The 18018-nt window shown below is 44.6% G+C and overlaps 1 protein-coding gene and 1 long non-coding RNA gene across 2 annotated transcripts in view; one reads left to right on the top strand and one right to left on the bottom strand.

Moving 5' to 3' along the window:
* Positions 1–232: 232 nt before the first annotated feature.
* CPNE2 (copine 2) overlaps positions 233–18018 on the bottom strand; it is a 90828-nt gene continuing 73042 nt past the window's right edge. The window contains exons 11-16 of the mRNA XM_079988416.1: positions 16301–16434; positions 14257–14311; positions 5768–5819; positions 4132–4265; positions 1552–1788; positions 233–810 (exon numbers count right to left, since the gene is read on the bottom strand). Coding sequence (XP_079844542.1) covers positions 703–810; positions 1552–1788; positions 4132–4265; positions 5768–5819; positions 14257–14311; positions 16301–16434 — 720 coding nt within the window. The 3' untranslated portion in view covers positions 233–702. The remainder of the gene's footprint in view (positions 811–1551; positions 1789–4131; positions 4266–5767; positions 5820–14256; positions 14312–16300; positions 16435–18018) is intronic.
* On the top strand, positions 16479–17608 carry LOC307222934. Its single transcript, XR_013841918.1, has 2 exons — positions 16479–17022; positions 17406–17608. It is a non-coding gene; the product is annotated as an uncharacterized lncRNA (long non-coding RNA).

Here is an 18018-nt window from a genome sequence, read left to right as displayed (position 1 = left end):
AGGGAGGTTTGAAAAAATTAAGTGTGTGTATGTATATGCCTGTGTGTGCTATGCACATACTGGCCACACTTGCCACTAGCATACACACACAAGGACTGGCCAAGAGGTTATGGTCCTCGAGTTTGCCATCCCTGTTCTAGGCCACTGGCTACAGGTTCCTATTGCTGTCTCACCTGTCAAACCTGAGTTGCAGAGCTCCAAACCGACCATACCAGGGTTTCATGAAGCTGCAAAGAGTCCATGGTTGTTTATTAACCTGAGTATAACAAATATAACATGTACACAGTATAAAAATGAACATTGAGCATGAGAAGTATGACACATCCATGAACTGTCCACATTTCTTTGGGCAATGGGATATCAAGAACTTCACGGCTTGGAAAGTTCTGGGCGTAAAAATTTTCCTCTCATTCCACAAAAAAAAATCATACAAAGTACATTCAAATACTTAAAAGTTGATTCTCAGGGCTGGGAAGGGAAAATGTCCTGCATTGACAACAGTTTCCTTGGCCCAGGAATCTCAGGCCTGGTGGCTTCCCATGTTGCACTTTTGGGGTGGTCAGGGCTCTTTGTTGCGTCTCTTAAATTAAATCATCTTAAATCAAAAAGTACAAATTGTTTGAAACCACATAAGACATGCAACCGTCTGCCATTGACACGTTTGGGGCACATGCAGGCAAAGAACAGTTTGTAGGCTGGGCCCTAGGCAGGTTCTGAGTTGATGGGCGGCAAGTTCTGGTGCTTGAAGTACTGTACCACTTGTTGCGGCAGCTCCGCCAGGACAGCTTTGGCCAGGGTTTCCTTCGGTGCCTGAAAGAAGAAAGCCAGTGCAGTTCAAGTTTCTCCACCATGAAATAAAATAAATACTGTATTTTTCGCTCCACAAGGCACACCGGACCAAAAGGCACGCCTAGCTTTTTTTTTTGGGGGGGGGGAATCAAGAAAAAAATCTTACCCCCCCCCCCAAAGAGCAAAGAAGCCAAGACAGTGAGCGGGCTTCGTGTTGCTATCGCTGAAGCCAAGAAGCCTGCATTCGCTCCATAGGACGCACACACATTTCCCCTTAATTTTTTGAGGGGGAAAAGTGCGTCCTATAGAGCGAAAAATACGGTAAGTAGATACAGTTTCAGGCTTTTCATTGAAGCCACTTCACACATTCAGCCGCTGCCGCGATATCAAAGCAACGTATAACTATGCCTGTTTTCTGTATCCTGAAGGCATCCACCACGGAGTCGTGGTCAGTGGAGTTGGTAGGGTTAGGCCAGCCTTCCAGATGTTTTGGACCACAATTCCCATCAACCCTGACCGATATGGGAGTTGCAGTCCAAAACGTTGGTCTGACTGAGCAGAAAGCAGCTTCATATATCCGTTTAGTGACCCTAAGACAAGCAGTATGTCTCAGTGGTGATTTAAGAACAGAAGACAAGCTTTTCTGGACTGAAACAAATGTTAACCTAAGCCAGCATCCCACAAAGTCCACAGCTTATGGTGAAGGGCGGGTAACAAATAAAAAGAATAGCACTTAGGGCTGGCAAAGCCTTTCACACTCACACTACGGAATTCCCGGAAGGGCACAAACTGGACGATGTCACGCACAGCCTCCTCTCCCGTGTAAGATCGGACCACGCGGCTGTCTCCATCCAGGAACTCCATGGCTGCGAAGTCCGCGTTCCCCACTCCCACGATGATGATGGACATGGGCAGCTTGGAGGCTTGCACAACGGCATGCCGCGTCTCGTCCATGTCACTGATGACGCCGTCGGTGATGATCAAGAGGATGAAGTATTGCTGAAGAAGCAGGGCGAAAAATCGAAAAGTCAGACAAGTTCCAGGGTATGGGGACATGGGTGGAGCATGGGCAGTTTGAGATGATGAGCCAGGGGATGGGACAGTCCTGCTCAGCTGCAAGGAGGGAGGGGCACCTGGCCTGAAACTGGAACACTGGTGTCAGTAAGGCCAAAAGAATCATAGAATCATAGAGTTGGAAGAGACCACAAGGGCCATCGAGTCCAACCCCCTGCCAAGCAGGAAACACCATCAGAGCACTCCTGACATATGGTTGTCAAGCCTCTGCTTAAAGACCTCCAAAGAAGGAGACTCCACCACACACCTTGGCAGCAAATTCCACTGTCGAACAGCTCTTACTGTCAGGAAGTTCTTCCTAATGTTTAGGTGGAATCTTTTTTCTTGTAGTTTGGAACCATTGCTCCGTGTCCGCTTCTCTGGGGCAGCAGAAAACAACCTTTCTCCCTCCTCTATGTGACATCCTTTTATATATTTGAACATGGCTATCATATCACCCCTTAACCTCCTCTTCTCCAGGCTAAACATGCCCAGCTCCCTTAGCCGTTCTTCATAAGGCATCGTTTCCAGGCCTTTGACCATTTTGGTTGCCCTCCTCTGGACACGTTCCAGTTTGTCAGTGTCCTTCTTGAACTGTGGTGCCCAGAACTGGACACAGTACTCCAGGTGAGGTCTGACCAGAGCAGAATACAGTGGCACTATTACTTCCCTTGATCTAGATGCAATACTCCTATTGATGCAGCCCAGAATTGCATTGGCTTTTTTAGCTGCCGCGTCACACTGTTGGCTCATGTCAAGTTTGTGGTCAACCAAGACTCCTAGATCCTTGTGTGAAATGTGTGTTGTGGTGATTCAGTGGGTTGGCGGGGGAAGATGGAGATGGCTCACATCCAAAGGGCACCCTGCTCCCTCCCCAAACCAGGAGAAACTAGATTGGAGAATGTGACCGGCTCTAGTTTAGGCTTCCTCATGGAATATCTATTCTCTTCTGGCATGTTATCTATTAAAATTTTCTGGTGATTAGTGCCAAAGGACAGACACAACTGACACCTGATTAGCACTCCTTGGTCCTTGGTGAAACCTGCAGGATGGTCCCTTGTCCTCAGACAAGGTGCAGGACAACACCGCCTTAGGAAATATTTTAATACAGGAGGGCGTCTCAACCGAATAGTGCAGGAGAAGGAGAAGTTTGTGCTAAGCCCCCATCGGAGTTCTCAACATTTTCCTAAAAGAGGGCCTATCTACATTAAGAAATAATATCAATGGAAACTTTTTCTGGGGTGTGAGGGTTTGCAGGGCGATTTTCATTAGGACCACAGCAGGGGATGGAAGGGGTAGACGTTTGAGGTTACTGGACTACAATTTCCATCATCCTGACCATTGTCCACACTGGCTGGGGATGATGGGAGTTAGAATCCAACACCATCCAGAGAGTAGCACCAGATTGGCTACCCCTACCAAATGTTCCTGGTATATGAGGACAGTTGGGGTACATCTCTTCCCGTGAATTTCCAACCAACACACTGGAGTTATAAAATTAATCCTTCTCCTGTTCTGCAGCTCAGACTGTGGAACCAAAATAGCAACACAAACATTCTGAAGCACACATTTATTTCTGCAAGTCTTTAATGGCGGGTGATCCAATCCATGAGCTTTCAGAGCAGAGTGAGCTAGCAGTGCATTGGACGTCATCCAGGGGCTCAATTCTGCAGTAGCATTATCATGTACTTGCAGGATCTAATGCAGTGGTTCCCAAAGTGGGCAGTACCAGTCGGTAGAGCATGAGACACTTAATCTCAGGGTTGTGGGTTCAAACTCCATGTTGGGCAAAAGATTCCTGCATTGCAGGGGATTGGACTGGATGACTCTCCTGGTCCCTTCCAATTCTACGATCCAGGGTAAAAAGGTAAAGGTATGCTCTATGACCCCCTGGGGGCAGTGGGATTACCTAAGGGGGTGCTAGGAGACAGTGGGGGTGGCAAGGGGCACTAGAGGTGTAAATGACTCTCGGCCTTCAAAAAGCTGGTATCAATCAAGTTCATCAGTTAATTAATTGAAATAGTTTTAACTGGATTTTAAATAAAGGTGCAATTGATTGTTACTCTTTTAAGTTTTATTGTGTTATTTTCTTCCGTAGTGGGTCCTGCTTTCTATAGGGTAGGAGGCACTGGGGACGGGTTAATGGAACCAAGAATGTGGTGGCCTGAAAAGTTTGGGAACCACTGATCTAATAGTTCTCCTTGCAGCCTCTGCCCTCGTGCAGATCTAGCAGTGCCCCCACCAAACACACTTTATCCAAAGACAAATGGCAAAGGTGCCTGAACTCACAGTCGCAGACTGTTGCTGGGTGGCCTGGGCTGCAAAGCGAGCCACGTGGTTGATGATGGGGGAGAAGTTAGTTGGTCCATAGAAGCGTATGTGAGGCAGGCAGGTGGAGTAGGCTTGGACGATGCCTTCTACACCTTTAGAGCAAAGTAAGAGAATGGGTGGTCAGTGCTGCAGGCCCCCAAATGCACACAAATCCAGGTGTGAGCCCCAACTCCTGTCCCAAAGTTTTGATTTTGCAACCTTTGTGTTCCTGAAATAGCCTTGCAGCACAATCCCATCATGCATGTGTCTACTCAGAAGAAAGTCCAGTTGGAATTCATCCCCAGGTAAGTGCATAAAGGATCCTGGCCTAAAACTCACCCAAATGACGAAGACTTCTCTAATTGGGGGGTAGCCCTAAATATAGGTAATTAATTAATGACTTGAGACAGTCTCCTCATCATTGTTGGGTGGCGGTGGGAAATAATCTTATAAAAGAAACAACCTTTTCAAGCTTCTTGTCAAGCTGTTTGCAGGGGGCCTCCTGCTCGGCTCCATCCAAAAGTGTGTGGGGTTTTCTGTCTCTGCATCCCAGCTATTTATTCCTCGCCCCGTTAACTCAGGTGACCCTTTAACCTATCACTCAAGCAACATGTACAAACACCTACTAACGCTCCCAGGCTGCTTCATGTCTCTGTGAGAGGTGGAGGCTGCTTTGGTTGCATTTCCCAGAGAATTCACAGACGACTCCCAACAAGTGCTGCTAACTAGAACCAAACCTCTATGCTCAGAGGCAGCATAAGTTCAGATGCAGCATCTGGCTAGTTGGTATCGGAAGCAGGAAGCTTCACACTAATCCAAAAAGGCAATTGGAACTAGAGAGGAAGGAATCTGTCGATTTCCCTTTCTCATTTTTCCAGTTTGCAGTGATTTGTTCCCAGTGAAAATGTGTCAATATTTAACATGGATTTCTCCTAATATATACATTTTTTTTACTAATATACACACATTTTGCAAGCAACTTTCCCTACCATAATGCATTCTGTATGTAATTTTCACTAATATATGCATTTTGGTACACATTATTTGGTTGGTCAATGGCCTCACAGAATTTTGAGGGGAGTGCATTTTGATGGATAGTTATGTTTGGATATGCATATTGTTTCGGGAAGTGCAAATTGGGTGGCTTCTTAGTGAAATGCAAACAGAATCAAATCTCTTCCACCCCCCCTAGCCTAGTTGGAAGACCTAAGGCAGCTTCCCCTGGTGTCCTCCAGAAGTTGTTGGACTACAACTCCCATCAGCCCCAGCCAGCCAGGGCCTTATATCATTAAAATATTTGAACTGGGGCTCTTCTTTAAACATTTTGTACACCCCACATATAGTGCTATTTTAGTCTGGATACTTCTGTGGTGGAAGCTACTTAGAGGAAGTTTTTGTGTCTTTTCAGAAGGTGTGCCACCCCCCCAAAAAAAACCCCTCTCAGCTTTGCACCCCCTGCATTTAAGACAGAATGTGTATATTGCTCTACATGCAGAAAATGCCTCAGCAGTGTAGAGAAATAAAATATAAAACATAGTACAGATTTTAAAACAGCATTAAAATTTAAAAGCCAATGAATTAAAGACAGCAGAAATAAAATGAACTGTGCACTTACCGAGGCAAAAGGGGTTTGTAGGATTGAAGTTAATGGCAAATTCGTGCGAAACCTGGAAGACGAAGGTTGAAAAAGAAGCAGTGGGGATTAATTTTACTCCTCTTTCCACCCAAACATATTGCAAAATGTAGCTGATACCCAAGTTTCAGGATGTGTTTCCTCCAAGATTCACCTGAGCATTAAAATTAGGGGAGCCCATTCTCTCCACCCTTCCCCAAAGACTGCCTTGTGGCACAAGGGCACCACACCCATTTTTGCACATCTGCTTGTCCACTGAATGTATGTAATGATGGAGCTAGCAAGCAATTCATGTAACCCAGGGCTAGCTCCACGAAGCCTCTTCTTTCGCTTCAGTGGGAGAGGTGAGAAGAGGAGCTCCTTCCATCAGCCCTGACGGAAGACCAGCTCCATCAGGCTGGGCCTCCAGCCCTTGAGCAGCTTCCATTCCAGCGAGTCACTGAAAGGACCAAAAACTTTAAGCACCTGGCCTTTGTTTCCCACTTTCCCCTCCCTGTCCCTTTTGTGTCATCATCATGTCTTTTCGATTGCGAGCCTGCAGGGCAGGGAATGCCTGGTTCAACTGCACACAAACTGCTCTGGGAACCTTTCTGGCTGAAGAGCAGGAAGGCACAATTGCTCCAAATAAATGCATCACCTTTCTTTTTCATGGGACTAAACTTTAGTGTCAGACTGAAGGTGGCAAAAGCTGCCACGCAATTACCCCTGCACTGTCCCCCAAAGGCAGCTCTCATCACATTGCACTGCATTACATTTCGGCCCGTAACCATCATTGCCGTTCCCTCCCATGCCAAACTCGCATGGTCCTGTGCCTCTCTGTTTGGAAGTAAAATGGGCCACCCCAAAGCAAGGTCTGGTTCCTGCATACTCAGGGGGCTTCTCGGGTATCCAGAAGACTAGTTTATGAATGAGAAGGAAATGAATGAATGAATGAATGAATGAATGAATGAATGAGCAAACAAACCAAATAGGCACAAATTTGTCCCTTTGTGGCATCTATGGAATGTGGAGGGCAGTTGAGCACTGAGTGGGTCAGTGCTAAAGAAAGGAAGAGAAAAGAGAAGGCAATTGCAGGGCTTGTGTCTTTTCATTCTTTGGTTGTAAGGACGCAAGAAAAGCCCTGCTGGATCAGGCCCAAGGGGGCCCATCCAGCCAGGCATCCTGTTCTCACAGTGTAAGAGAAACAGTAGCAACTCTCCCCACTTGAGATTCCCAGCGACTGGCATTCAGAAGCATCACTGTCTCCGACAATGGAAATTATGCTGTGAAGGTTACTTTGTGATTACTTTTTTAAGTAGACCATGCACTGTGCTTGGCTCCCAATTTTGGGGAAGACAGATATATCGGTAACTCTAAAACAAACAAACAAACAAACAAACAAACAAACAAACAAACAAACAAACAAACAAACAAACAGTATTGAAGTTTTAATGTCTGTCTTTGAGCATTTATTAAAGCTGTATCCTAAGAGTGGGCATTGGGGCCAAGGAGATATGACCCATTAAGTTAAAAACACCCATTCCAACAATGTACAGAGGGGTTTTTTTTCAAGGGGGGGGGGAATCACCCCCTTCCCCACTCTCTAGAACCGCCCCCCTACATATAGCAAAAAAAAGGTCTCAGGACTGAGCCCCCTTTTTAAAATAATAATAATAATAATAATTATTACTTTTAAAGCTTACAAAAAAGAAAGGAAAAAAGACAGGAGAAAGAAAACAAAAAAGAGAAAAAACAATACAGTACAATATATAAACAATACAATACAATATATAAACAATACAAAACACAACCTTAACACATTAAACTAAACACAATAAACAAAACAAAACAAAACCAATTTAAAAACATACATCATACCTTTTCCATACTCTATCTTTCATTCCCTTGTTTCATCAACCTCCTCTCACCTCCCTTTTTGTATTCCACTTCTGTTAATTGTTTCAGCAATTCATTTCCATCTTTCTCTATTTTCTGTCATATAAATGTCTTAACATATTTTTAATCTTATTTCCATTAAAACTAATATACATATTTAAGCTTAACTCCTTATAACATTTCTACTAAGGCCATAAAATTTCATTCCAACATTTTTCTATCACTCATTAATTTTACAGTATTTCTATATACAGACTTTAAATTTTCCAATCCTCTTCCACCATCTCCTCTCCCCGGTCTCGGACTCTGCCAGTCACTTCCGTCAACTCCATACAGTCCATCAACCTGGAGATCTTATGTCCGAGGCTCTTAACTCTTTTCCAAGTCCCTTCTGCAGGTCTTCTTCATATTCTTTGATGCTCTAGAGCAGTGTTTCCCAACCTTGTGCCTCCAGCTGTTTTTGGACTACAATTCCCATCATCCTTTGCCACTGGTCTTGCTAGTCAGGGATGATGGGAGTTGTAGTTCAAAAACAGCTGGAGGCACAAGGTTGGGAAACACTGCTCTAGAGCAGATCTTGGGAAAACTCCGACTTAACAATATTTTTATTCCTCCTTGACAGGTCAGCCAGATTTCCATAGTTAAAGCTAAGATCCATAAAGTATTTCAGGACATGTTTCAAAATTCCTCCAAATCCAAAGGCCCCCAGAACTCCAGTCTCCTCCTGACCCAAGTCCATGTCCTAAAATTCAGTTAATCCCTGCATGGAGGGATCTTTCCAGCTTTCCTTCTCCAATCCAGGCCGGGCTCCGATCCTCAAAATCTGACTTTTTCTAGATTCAATCATAAAAGGCCTCAACTTATAGTCCTCAATCTGCCTCTGTAAGGCTGATGCTCCCACTTGTATTACTTTAGGTTTGACAACAACAACTTTCTCCTTCTCCTTCTCCTTCTCCTTCTCCTTCTCCTTCTCCTTCTCCTCCTTCTCCACAATTTGTTCTGCTGAAGTAGATTCCTGTACCAAATCCTGAATAATTTCTGTATTGGTGCTCACTTTTTGTCCCAAATTAATCGCTTTTTGTCCCAAGTTAATCAATTTTAGTAGTCATAACATCGGTCTTCTTGTGAAGCTGTTCCAACAAATAGCTTATCTTACATAATACAGTCACTAAGGCTTCTCCTGTCGACATTCTTAAATGGTCCAAGGTCAATCCCTGATTCTCACAGTTCTTATCCTGTAGCTGGAGATTCCCCAGCTCCACTCTTGTAACAGTTTCCAAAACTCCCTCTAGAGGGAAACAGTCTCCACTTGTATCAATCCTTTCAAGCACTGTTCAAAAAGTAAAGTTAGTTTCAATTTTCAGTTACTTTTCCTCCTTTTTAAATGCAGAAGAGGACAATGGAAACAATATATTTTTCTTATTTAACTAATTGTCAACATGTTTTATTCACAGTCAATGAACTCTCCCAAAATGTCAATCTACTGGCAGCCCGTTTCCAGGTTCAGAGCAGTGGTAATTTAATTTTTATCACTCTCTCCTGCAGGCTTACACGATCCAAAATTTCCCCCCTCTTCTCCTGCTTCCAAGGGGGGTTTAATGATTTTAATCGATGGAAGTTTAATTCTTTACATAAGGCTTTCCAAGACCTTAGCTTGCAGCTTCTTTGCTTCAATCTATTTACAAAAGGGGAAGGCGGACTTCCTATTTGAAACCTTCCCCTTTCGGTACCAAATTAAGACTTTTGTAGATCCAATTTTCCGTTCTACTCACGGGTAGTTGTTTAAAGTCAAATTGTCTACAGGAAAAAGTCAGCGCTCTCCGGCAACAGCAATGCGGCTTCACTCCGTGAAAAAAGCAGTCAATTCGAAGCACCGCGCCACTCACCCCACATCGCTCCGGATACCCGAAACCGGGTCTCCCCACGAGTAGGGGAGGCGCAAAAGGTGCCAGCCGAATCCCACGTTCACAGGCTTCTCCCGCCTGTGATTTTTAGTGGGTCTCCGCCTTCACTGTGGCGGTCAGACCCTGATTTCCACGGAGCAAATTCCTCCCGATCGGAGGAACTCCGCCATTGCCGGAGGCACCAACCCGGAAGTCTAGGACTGAGCCCCCTTTTTTGCCATATAGCATAGTAGGAAAAAAGCTTCAGGAATGTGTAAACAACAACCCAAAAAGTGTTCTTTTTGCTTCCCCCTCACCTTGCAAGTCCCAGTCAACAGCATAGAGATCCCGTCCTCAGGTGACACAATACAAAGCCTCATGATTTCCATAGACGACACTTTCTTTTCCCAGACTTGCAAGCTCAGGACCCTTTCTCCCCACGAGCAAACAATGAATAATTTGACATAGTCTTCCCACCACCACCAAAAGTTTGCACATGGGAGGGACTTTGACAGATGGCTGCAGCCACAGCCTCCTGGGTACCCCCCCCCCCCGAGTGCTTTGGAATTTGAATTCGTTCCCTCTCACAGCCCCTACAGAGACGACTTCTTGAGGTCCCCTTCGCAAAGGCCTTTGCATTTCAAGATGTTCTCTGACATTTCCAACATGGTTTTTTTTCATGTGTTGAATATCTTATTCATATCAGTCCTTTGAAAGCATCCTGAGGCACCATGGCAACAAGAGCATCGGGAGAACAAAGCATGATTTCTATGTCTCTTATCTTTGATAGTCATCTCTGCTTCCTGCTCTGGTCCTCACTGTAACAATAGCCATGTTTGTAATTTGTTATTTGCAGTCCATGGAAAATGCAGATAGCCATCCACGAGGTTATAGATATGGTGGAAATTAAGAGCAGGCATTCTCAAAAGCAGCCAACATGTATCTATTTTTTTGGTATGTTCTTTTCACTAATACATGTGTTTCTATGCACACTTCACATCAGCCTATGTATTTCTGCACATGTTACTTGGCTAAGAGAACTGCAATGCAAAATTTTGAGAAATGTGAACTCTGCAATGTAGCTGTATTTCAGTTTGTGTATTGTGAGGTAGGTTTACACACTTCTCCCCCATTCCTGGCCAGATCCCCCACAAAGTCACAAGCGTTGTTATATGTGAGAGATTTCTGAAGCTAAAATAAACCTAAACCTCCTGAATGGTGGTCCGGTTTCCTGCATGGAAAAGGTATTGAGTCATCCTGTTCTTTGGCTGGAAACTAAATCAGGCTTATAGGCTATTTAGATAAAATAGACCTGCCTCTCTGAAAAGCAAACAGGTGTTGTTTTTTGTTTGGTGGGTGGGAAAAACCTAGAAAAGTGTATCAATCACTGGACTGACCTGAAACATGAGGAACAAATGGAAGTTATGTGTCCTATTGACAGGTTCTGAGCATAAATTTTAGGCCTAGTTTCACAGAGCTACTGCGCTTGCCAGATCTAATATGCAGGGTTGGGAGTTTTAACTGCAATATCCAAATAGATGACAATTAGGCCTGTCAATTAATGTTTCCAGTGGCTCCATTCAGGCCACATCACAGAGCACAGATCTGGGACCCCACAGCCTGGGGTGCTTATATTTTGCTGTAAGCTGCACAGAGTGGCTGGGGCAACCCACTCAATGGGTGACATATTGTTTTTGTTGTTGTTACATTTAGTCAGTCCTTAGAACACTGAATACAGTGATACCTCGGGTTACATACACTTCAGGTTACATACGCTTCAGGTTACACACTCTGCTAACCCAGAAATAGTGCTTCAGGTTAAGAACTTTGCTTCAGGATAAGAACAGAAATTGGGCTCCGGCGGCACGGCAGCAGCAGGAGGCCCCATTAGCTAAAGTGGTGCTTCAGGTTAAGAACAGTTTCAGGTTAAGAACGGACCTCCGGAATGAATTAAGTACTTAACCTGAGGTACCACTGTAATGCAAAAACCAAAGCAAGTGTCTGCAAAGGTGTTTTGGCTTTTACCAAAGACATAGTCTAGTTATATGCTACTATGAATTTAGATATTTAAGGATGGAGTTTTTTGTACTGAAATAAATTTTATGTCTGCTAGACTGTTTACTTCTTATTTTACTTCATTAATTGGGTTCCAACAGATCACTTTCCATTTTTCTAAATCATTAGACAACAGATCCCACATGTGATGTGGTGCAAGACAAAGGAAGCTGCCCACTCATGTATTCATCACAGCGGTGGACCTTTTGAGTGTTCAGAGACCTGGCGTTTTTATTTTCAGTCTCTCCAGTTAAATGGCTGGCAAATGTTTATTAAAGCTTTCAGTGATTATTCAGACATAATACTGAAGCTTGCAGTCCTAGAAAGTAGAGACTCACCCAACACTCTGCTCAGGGGTGAAAAAACAACCACCTCAAAATGCAAACCTTTGGACTGCCACTTTAACTTACTTCATCTAAAAAAAAATTCATCTCAGAAGCAAAGTTGCACGTCACCCATCCTAATTCCTCCCACTAAAATGTCATCATTTGATTCCTCCTCCTGCTCTCAGGAACAACAAATTGGTCACCTTCAGAACCGAAAGATGTTTACTGCATTCATTGTAATGGGGGAAATGACAGACAAATGTAATGTTTAATGGTGAAGAAGGGGGATGACTCACTCTCAAGCAGCACATTGAGTGCCTGATCCTGCACTTAATGTCACTGGCACCTTGATACAGAGTGTGCACCACTGTATTAATAGCAAGAATAATGTGCACAGTGGGAGAGTTACTGGAGTATTTAATCATTAAGGTAGCACTTGAGACCAAGTGAATAGGCTCCAAGAGTCAGCAACCATGCCTGGGCACCAACAGGGCATGCAGGATTCACACCAACTGTGGAAGTGCAGCATAGATGCCTCTATGGGCAGGGCAGATTCCCGTTTATCAATATTGCGGGTAAATATATTAGATTCCACACAACAAATATCCATATACACAAACCTCTAATAGCACTGTCATAACATTTATTTAGCCATGTATTTATTTCATTAATCTATTTTTACTTTCCAGCAATAACATGCCCTCAAAGCATCTTATAAAGCAAAGCGCGCTATTACTGCTCTTACAGTCTTTAACATTTTGTAGTCTGGCTTTCAGAGAAAAGATTTTGGTTCCTAACCCACATTTTATGGCACAGGTTTCCTTTTTGGCTGGTCTTGGATTACATTCTCTGTCTTTGGAGTTGTTGTGTGGACAACCGGGACACTCATGCCCTTCTTATTAGGGTTGGCAGTGACTCCTAATGTTTGACAGCCATTGCAGTCATTCCCAACCACATGAGTGACACCCAGTTGTGCCATCTGCTAGCAGAATGGTCTTTTATTCATGTAATGGGATTCTTCTTCCCCACCCCCTGGGAATACCCTCAAATATGTTTCAAAAGGTTGGGGGGTCCATCAGGTGCAAGTGGGGAAGGTGTCAGGAGCTACAGGGGAGAGATGAGAAAAAGGGAAATCTTGCAGAAACTCTGGATATTAGCCATCCTAGCTTGGAGGGCTGAGGCAGAATTGTAGTTTTAGATCTGCTCCACTTCCCAGTGGGGAGGAGTTGCGGTGGACCGCATGGCCACCCACTCCCCACCAGGGCCAGGGGACAATGTCCCCTGTTGCCTGGGGGATCCCGGCCATGTCAGAACCCAGCCAGCCAATCCGCTGGCCGGGGGGCGGGGTGTGTGGCCGGGGCAGTTTAAACTGAGGAGCGAGCCAGAGGACTTCCTCTTTGGCTCGCTTCCTCAATCACCCGCCCTCCAACCCTATTTGCAGGTTAGGCACTGGCCTTGCTATGGACTGTGGTTGGTCACCTTCGTTGTCCGAGGGGCCTTGTAGGAATTTTTCCATTTGGCAAATTGGCACTGACCACTTGGTTTTCACCTACCTCGTAGCAATTGTCACAACTTTGTTAGGGTTGCGGTTAGGCATTGTTTGACCTTGTGTGGGGAAGGGGAGGTGTGACCATCACCTGCCCCTCCATTCTTAAGGGTATTCCATTAAAGGAATCCGGGGGTGTTGATTTTGTCCGAAGCCCGGCTGGGGACTAGGGCCTTGACATGACCCCAACGGGAACACCAGGGGGAGTTTGAGTTGGTTCGCATCGACAGGGCTCCCCCTACCGGGGGCTTACCCTTTCTGGACTTCCTGCATAGTGGGCAGGAGTCAGATACAGTCAGGTCCAATCAATGCCTAAGCCAATACTGCTCACATTCTGTAATTCAATAAAGTTGTGGCCAAAATTTGCCCAATAACATAAACCTAATATCTGTGTCCTGGTGTGAGTTATTTCCCAATGAGGGGGTGGCTGCGGAGTTTCGACACGCATCAGATGGATTCTCTAGCCTAGCCTAAACCTCTGAACAAGCAGACACACGTTCCTCTCTCCTTATCTTTTCACTCTTTTCATTCCTGCCTTAGAATCCCCATTTCAGACTCTGTTCCCCAGGATGCTCTGAATGCTTGCCACGGGGCCAGCTGTTTGACTGAGGCTCCATTCCTACGCTTATGTAGGAGTCTGCCCCACTGAACTCAATGGGATGTACTTCTAAATATAGAACTGCACTGTTTGAATCAAGAAGGAAACCCTGAAAGCTTTGTTCTACCTAATGATATATACACACACTGTAAGCATGGAAACGTCTACAACAACAGGAGCAGGTTTACCTTCCAGTCTGGGGGGAGCTGGGCACCAAATCCCAAAGCAGGAAACATTTTATCTCTGCAAAATAATCAGAAGAAGGGGGGGAGGGGGAAGCAAGGGAGAAAGTAAGTATGGACTTAGGCAAGGCTGCAAATCTCCAGCACGGTTCTGTAACCCACATAAATGATATTGGTTCAACAAGATATGCAGAAAACTACTTAGGAGAGATTCCTGCTCCCTGAGTACTCACCCTGATTTATTCACATAAAGCTTATGCAGAGGTGAGACTATATTCAGTCTTTTATTGAGCATTCCTTCCGATTTGTTTGCTGGGAAGTTATACAACAAGGAGCACCCATCCTTTCTGCAGTGGTTATATGCCTTTCCGTTAATCAGGAGTGGAGGGGAACCTCCTGCTTATGGGCCAAATTAGGCCTACCAGGCCACCCCATTTGGCCAAGCCACACACATCTGCCAAGGTGTAGGGCAGGTAAAAACCTGGCTCAGTCAAAGGGGGAGGTTGCAGGCACTGCTGATCAGCCTGCAAAGCCCTATGCAAAGAGTTCCAGAAGGTGATGTGTTTGCAAGGCCTCACAACCAGCTTTGTAAGACGCGTGTGGTCAAACTTCACTGCCAGATCAATGTGTTTCTCTACCATCATGAGGACTACAAACTTTAGAGAATTACACAAACCACATGGAAGGGACACATGCAGGTGTTAATCCTCTTCCCTTTTAAACAATTTTAAATTGTTAGCTCCTTTGGGAGCCAAACATGCCTAATAAGTGGAATATAAATACATAAGCCAAGAAACACATTGTTTTGGAAAGGGCACTTTGCCCCACACTGGCAATCTGTCCCTGACTTGAGACAATCTGCAGAATTCCAGGGGGAATTTAAGAAGAGCCAGGATGATTCAAAGCAAGCTCCCCGTCCCGTCTTCCATATCCTGTCACCATCCAGATGCTTTGGGCTGCTGAGAGCCATAATCTAAAACATCTCGAAAGCCTCGAGGTGGGGCGAGGTTGATCTAATCCAACATCCCATTTCCCAAATGGCCAGCCAGGGGAATCTGGAAGATCACAAGCAAGGCATGAAGGTGGCACAGTAAGATAGGGCTGTAAAAAGCTGCCTTTTGTCGAGTTAAGTTATATTGGTTTGTCTAGCTCACTAATGTCTGCACTTACTGCCAGTGGCTCTTTGGGGTTTCAGGCAGAGTCTTGCATAGCCCTATGTGGAGTTGCTGTTGGTATTCGTGTGTGTGTGTGTGTGTGTGCGCGCGCACACGTGCGTAGTTTTTTTAAAAAAAATTATACATATAAAACATAGCAATTTCAAACATTAAAATACAGAGTTCTTTCAAACTCTTAGACCTCCTTCCATCTTTAAGATTAAATTTACTGCATCTTTTACCCTTATCTAGCTATTATATAACCATAATTATCATTAAATCAATTCCACATTACAAGTGTCTTTACATCCCTGCCAAAGATTTTAACTGTTTACAGTGGTCTTTTAAGTAAATTATGAATTTATTCCAGTCTTTAGAAAATACTTGATCTTCATGGTTTTGGATCTTTCCAATCAGTTCCGCCATTTCCGCATATTTCATCAGTTTCATCTGCCATTCTTCTTTTGTTGGTATTTCTTCTTCCTTCCATCTCTGGGCTAGTAGCATTCTCGCTGTCATTATTGCATACTCAAAAAGTATTTTACCTGCCATTGGAATTTGAACCAGGGACCCCTTGCATGCAAAACAGTTGCTCTACCACTGACTGGTGGCCCTTGTGTTGATAGACCTCTGCTGTTTTCCCCCTGTGTGCATCTTTTGGCTAATAATAATAATAATAATAATAATAATAATAATTTATTATTTATACCCCACCCATCTGGTTGCGTTTCCCAGGTGTACTGCTTCTGTAGCTGGAGGTTCCACCTAGCTGTTATGGCTAACAGCTCTTGATTGATTTATTCTCCATGAATTTTGTTTTAAAATACATAAAACATCTGAAGAAATATTTAGATCATCCCTTCCAGACAGAGCCTCATGAGGGAAGCGGCACTTACGTGTCATAATCTTGTATTATCTGCCCCACTGCCCAAATAGCTGAGAGGTATTCATTTGTTCCCATGGGGTTGATGTAGTGCAAAGACGTGGGGTCCCGAGGATTCCCGTTGGAGGCTGTGAAATCAATCCCGACCTGCAAGGAAAGATCAGCACCACCTTTACTATAGCAATGCCACAAGGGCTGGACAAGGCTGCTCTTCTCCATGGGTTCCAAAAAACAGACCAGGAAAGTGGTTTCCCTGGGGGCAAGAGTTATTTATCCCCCCTTTTCTACAACAGGGAAACTGGGGCTCTCCCAATGTTTCTGGACTCCAACCCCCAGAATCCCTGACCACTGTCCACGCTGACTGGGGCTGATGGGAGTTGGAATCCAACAACATCTGGAGGGCCACTGGTTCACCACACCTGGAAAGCCTAAGTTGTGGCTTGGCTCCACTTCAACAGAGTGGCCATCTCTTCCTCAAAGGGCTTTTGGGTCCACCCACAACTAACTGGTCAAGGCAAAAAGTGGACTTTTTCAATACTATTTCTTAGTATTGGTTCTTCATCGCACAGGTCCCCCAATACCTTCTGGAATGCCTCTCCTGATATGAAGCTTCCGAGACCCCAAAATCCTCATGATTTAGCGTTACATCTGAACAAGGCCACATTCTCCCCATCCATCCTCTCCTCTGCCTCCCTCAGCTTCCTCTGTTGTCTCCACTGTGCTGCATTTTAAATTGTAAGATCATTGGGGCACAGACCTCTCTGCTACTACTTTGCAAAGCACCGTGTGAATTGGTGGCACTATCTGAATAACAACCAATCGCTGGCCATGGCATCCAATGGAAGGCAATCAGTTACTCAGTGGATCCTGACGGTACCATTCCACAACTCAAGACCTGCTAGACGAGCATCAGGAGAAATCCAGAAGTCCATCCAGCTAGTCAAGTTCTGAACAGATGAGTCCAGCCCTCTGTGATGGTTTATTTGCTTCCAAATGAACCATTTCCTCCTTTGTGCCAGCAAACCTTTATGCAATAGTTCAGCTGTGTGCGTAACATGCTTGTACTCATTCCCGTTCCTATGGCAACGCCTCCTCCCTTCCTCTTTATGTCTCTTTAGACCAAAACAACAAATATGGGGAAAAAGAATATAGCTTGCATTTGTGTGTTTGTGTCCATAGACACAACATTCTTGGACACTGTACTCGAAAAAATAAGTTTGAAGCAGCAGGGGGCGGGGATATGTGTTCAATACATTAGATGAAACAACAGTGGAATTTAAAGGCCCTGCACTCTTCCTGAAGTAAAGATTCCACAAACGCACCTGCGCAAATGAATGAAAAATCTCTCATTGCATATACAACAGCCAATATCTAAGGTGAAGAAACACAGAACATTTAACCCAGAGGTCTCAAGAACATTGATACAGGTCAGAACAGGGGGAAAGCATTGGAAATTCTGCTAGATAATAAACCAAAGCTAGGATCTGCTTCTTGGATTAAAGCAAGTAGCAATTCAAGTTACAAGAAAGGAGATGCCAACGAAACATCAGGAAGGACTTTCTGAGAGTAAGAGCTGTTCAACAGTGGAATGGACTCCCTTGGGAGGTGGTGGACTCTCCTTTCGTTGCAGAGGTTGGGTGGCCATTTGATCTAGTTGATATTCCCTGCAGTGGAGGGGTTGGACTAGATTACCCTCTGGGTCCCTTCCAACTCTACAATTCTCTGATTCTG

Source organism: Podarcis cretensis, assembly GCF_951804945.1.
Source record: "Podarcis cretensis genome assembly, chromosome: 8".
Classification (NCBI taxonomy): Eukaryota; Metazoa; Chordata; class Lepidosauria; order Squamata; family Lacertidae; genus Podarcis; species Podarcis cretensis.
Note: the sequence above shows the minus strand (reverse complement) of the source record. Positions and strands in the feature narration are given on the sequence as shown.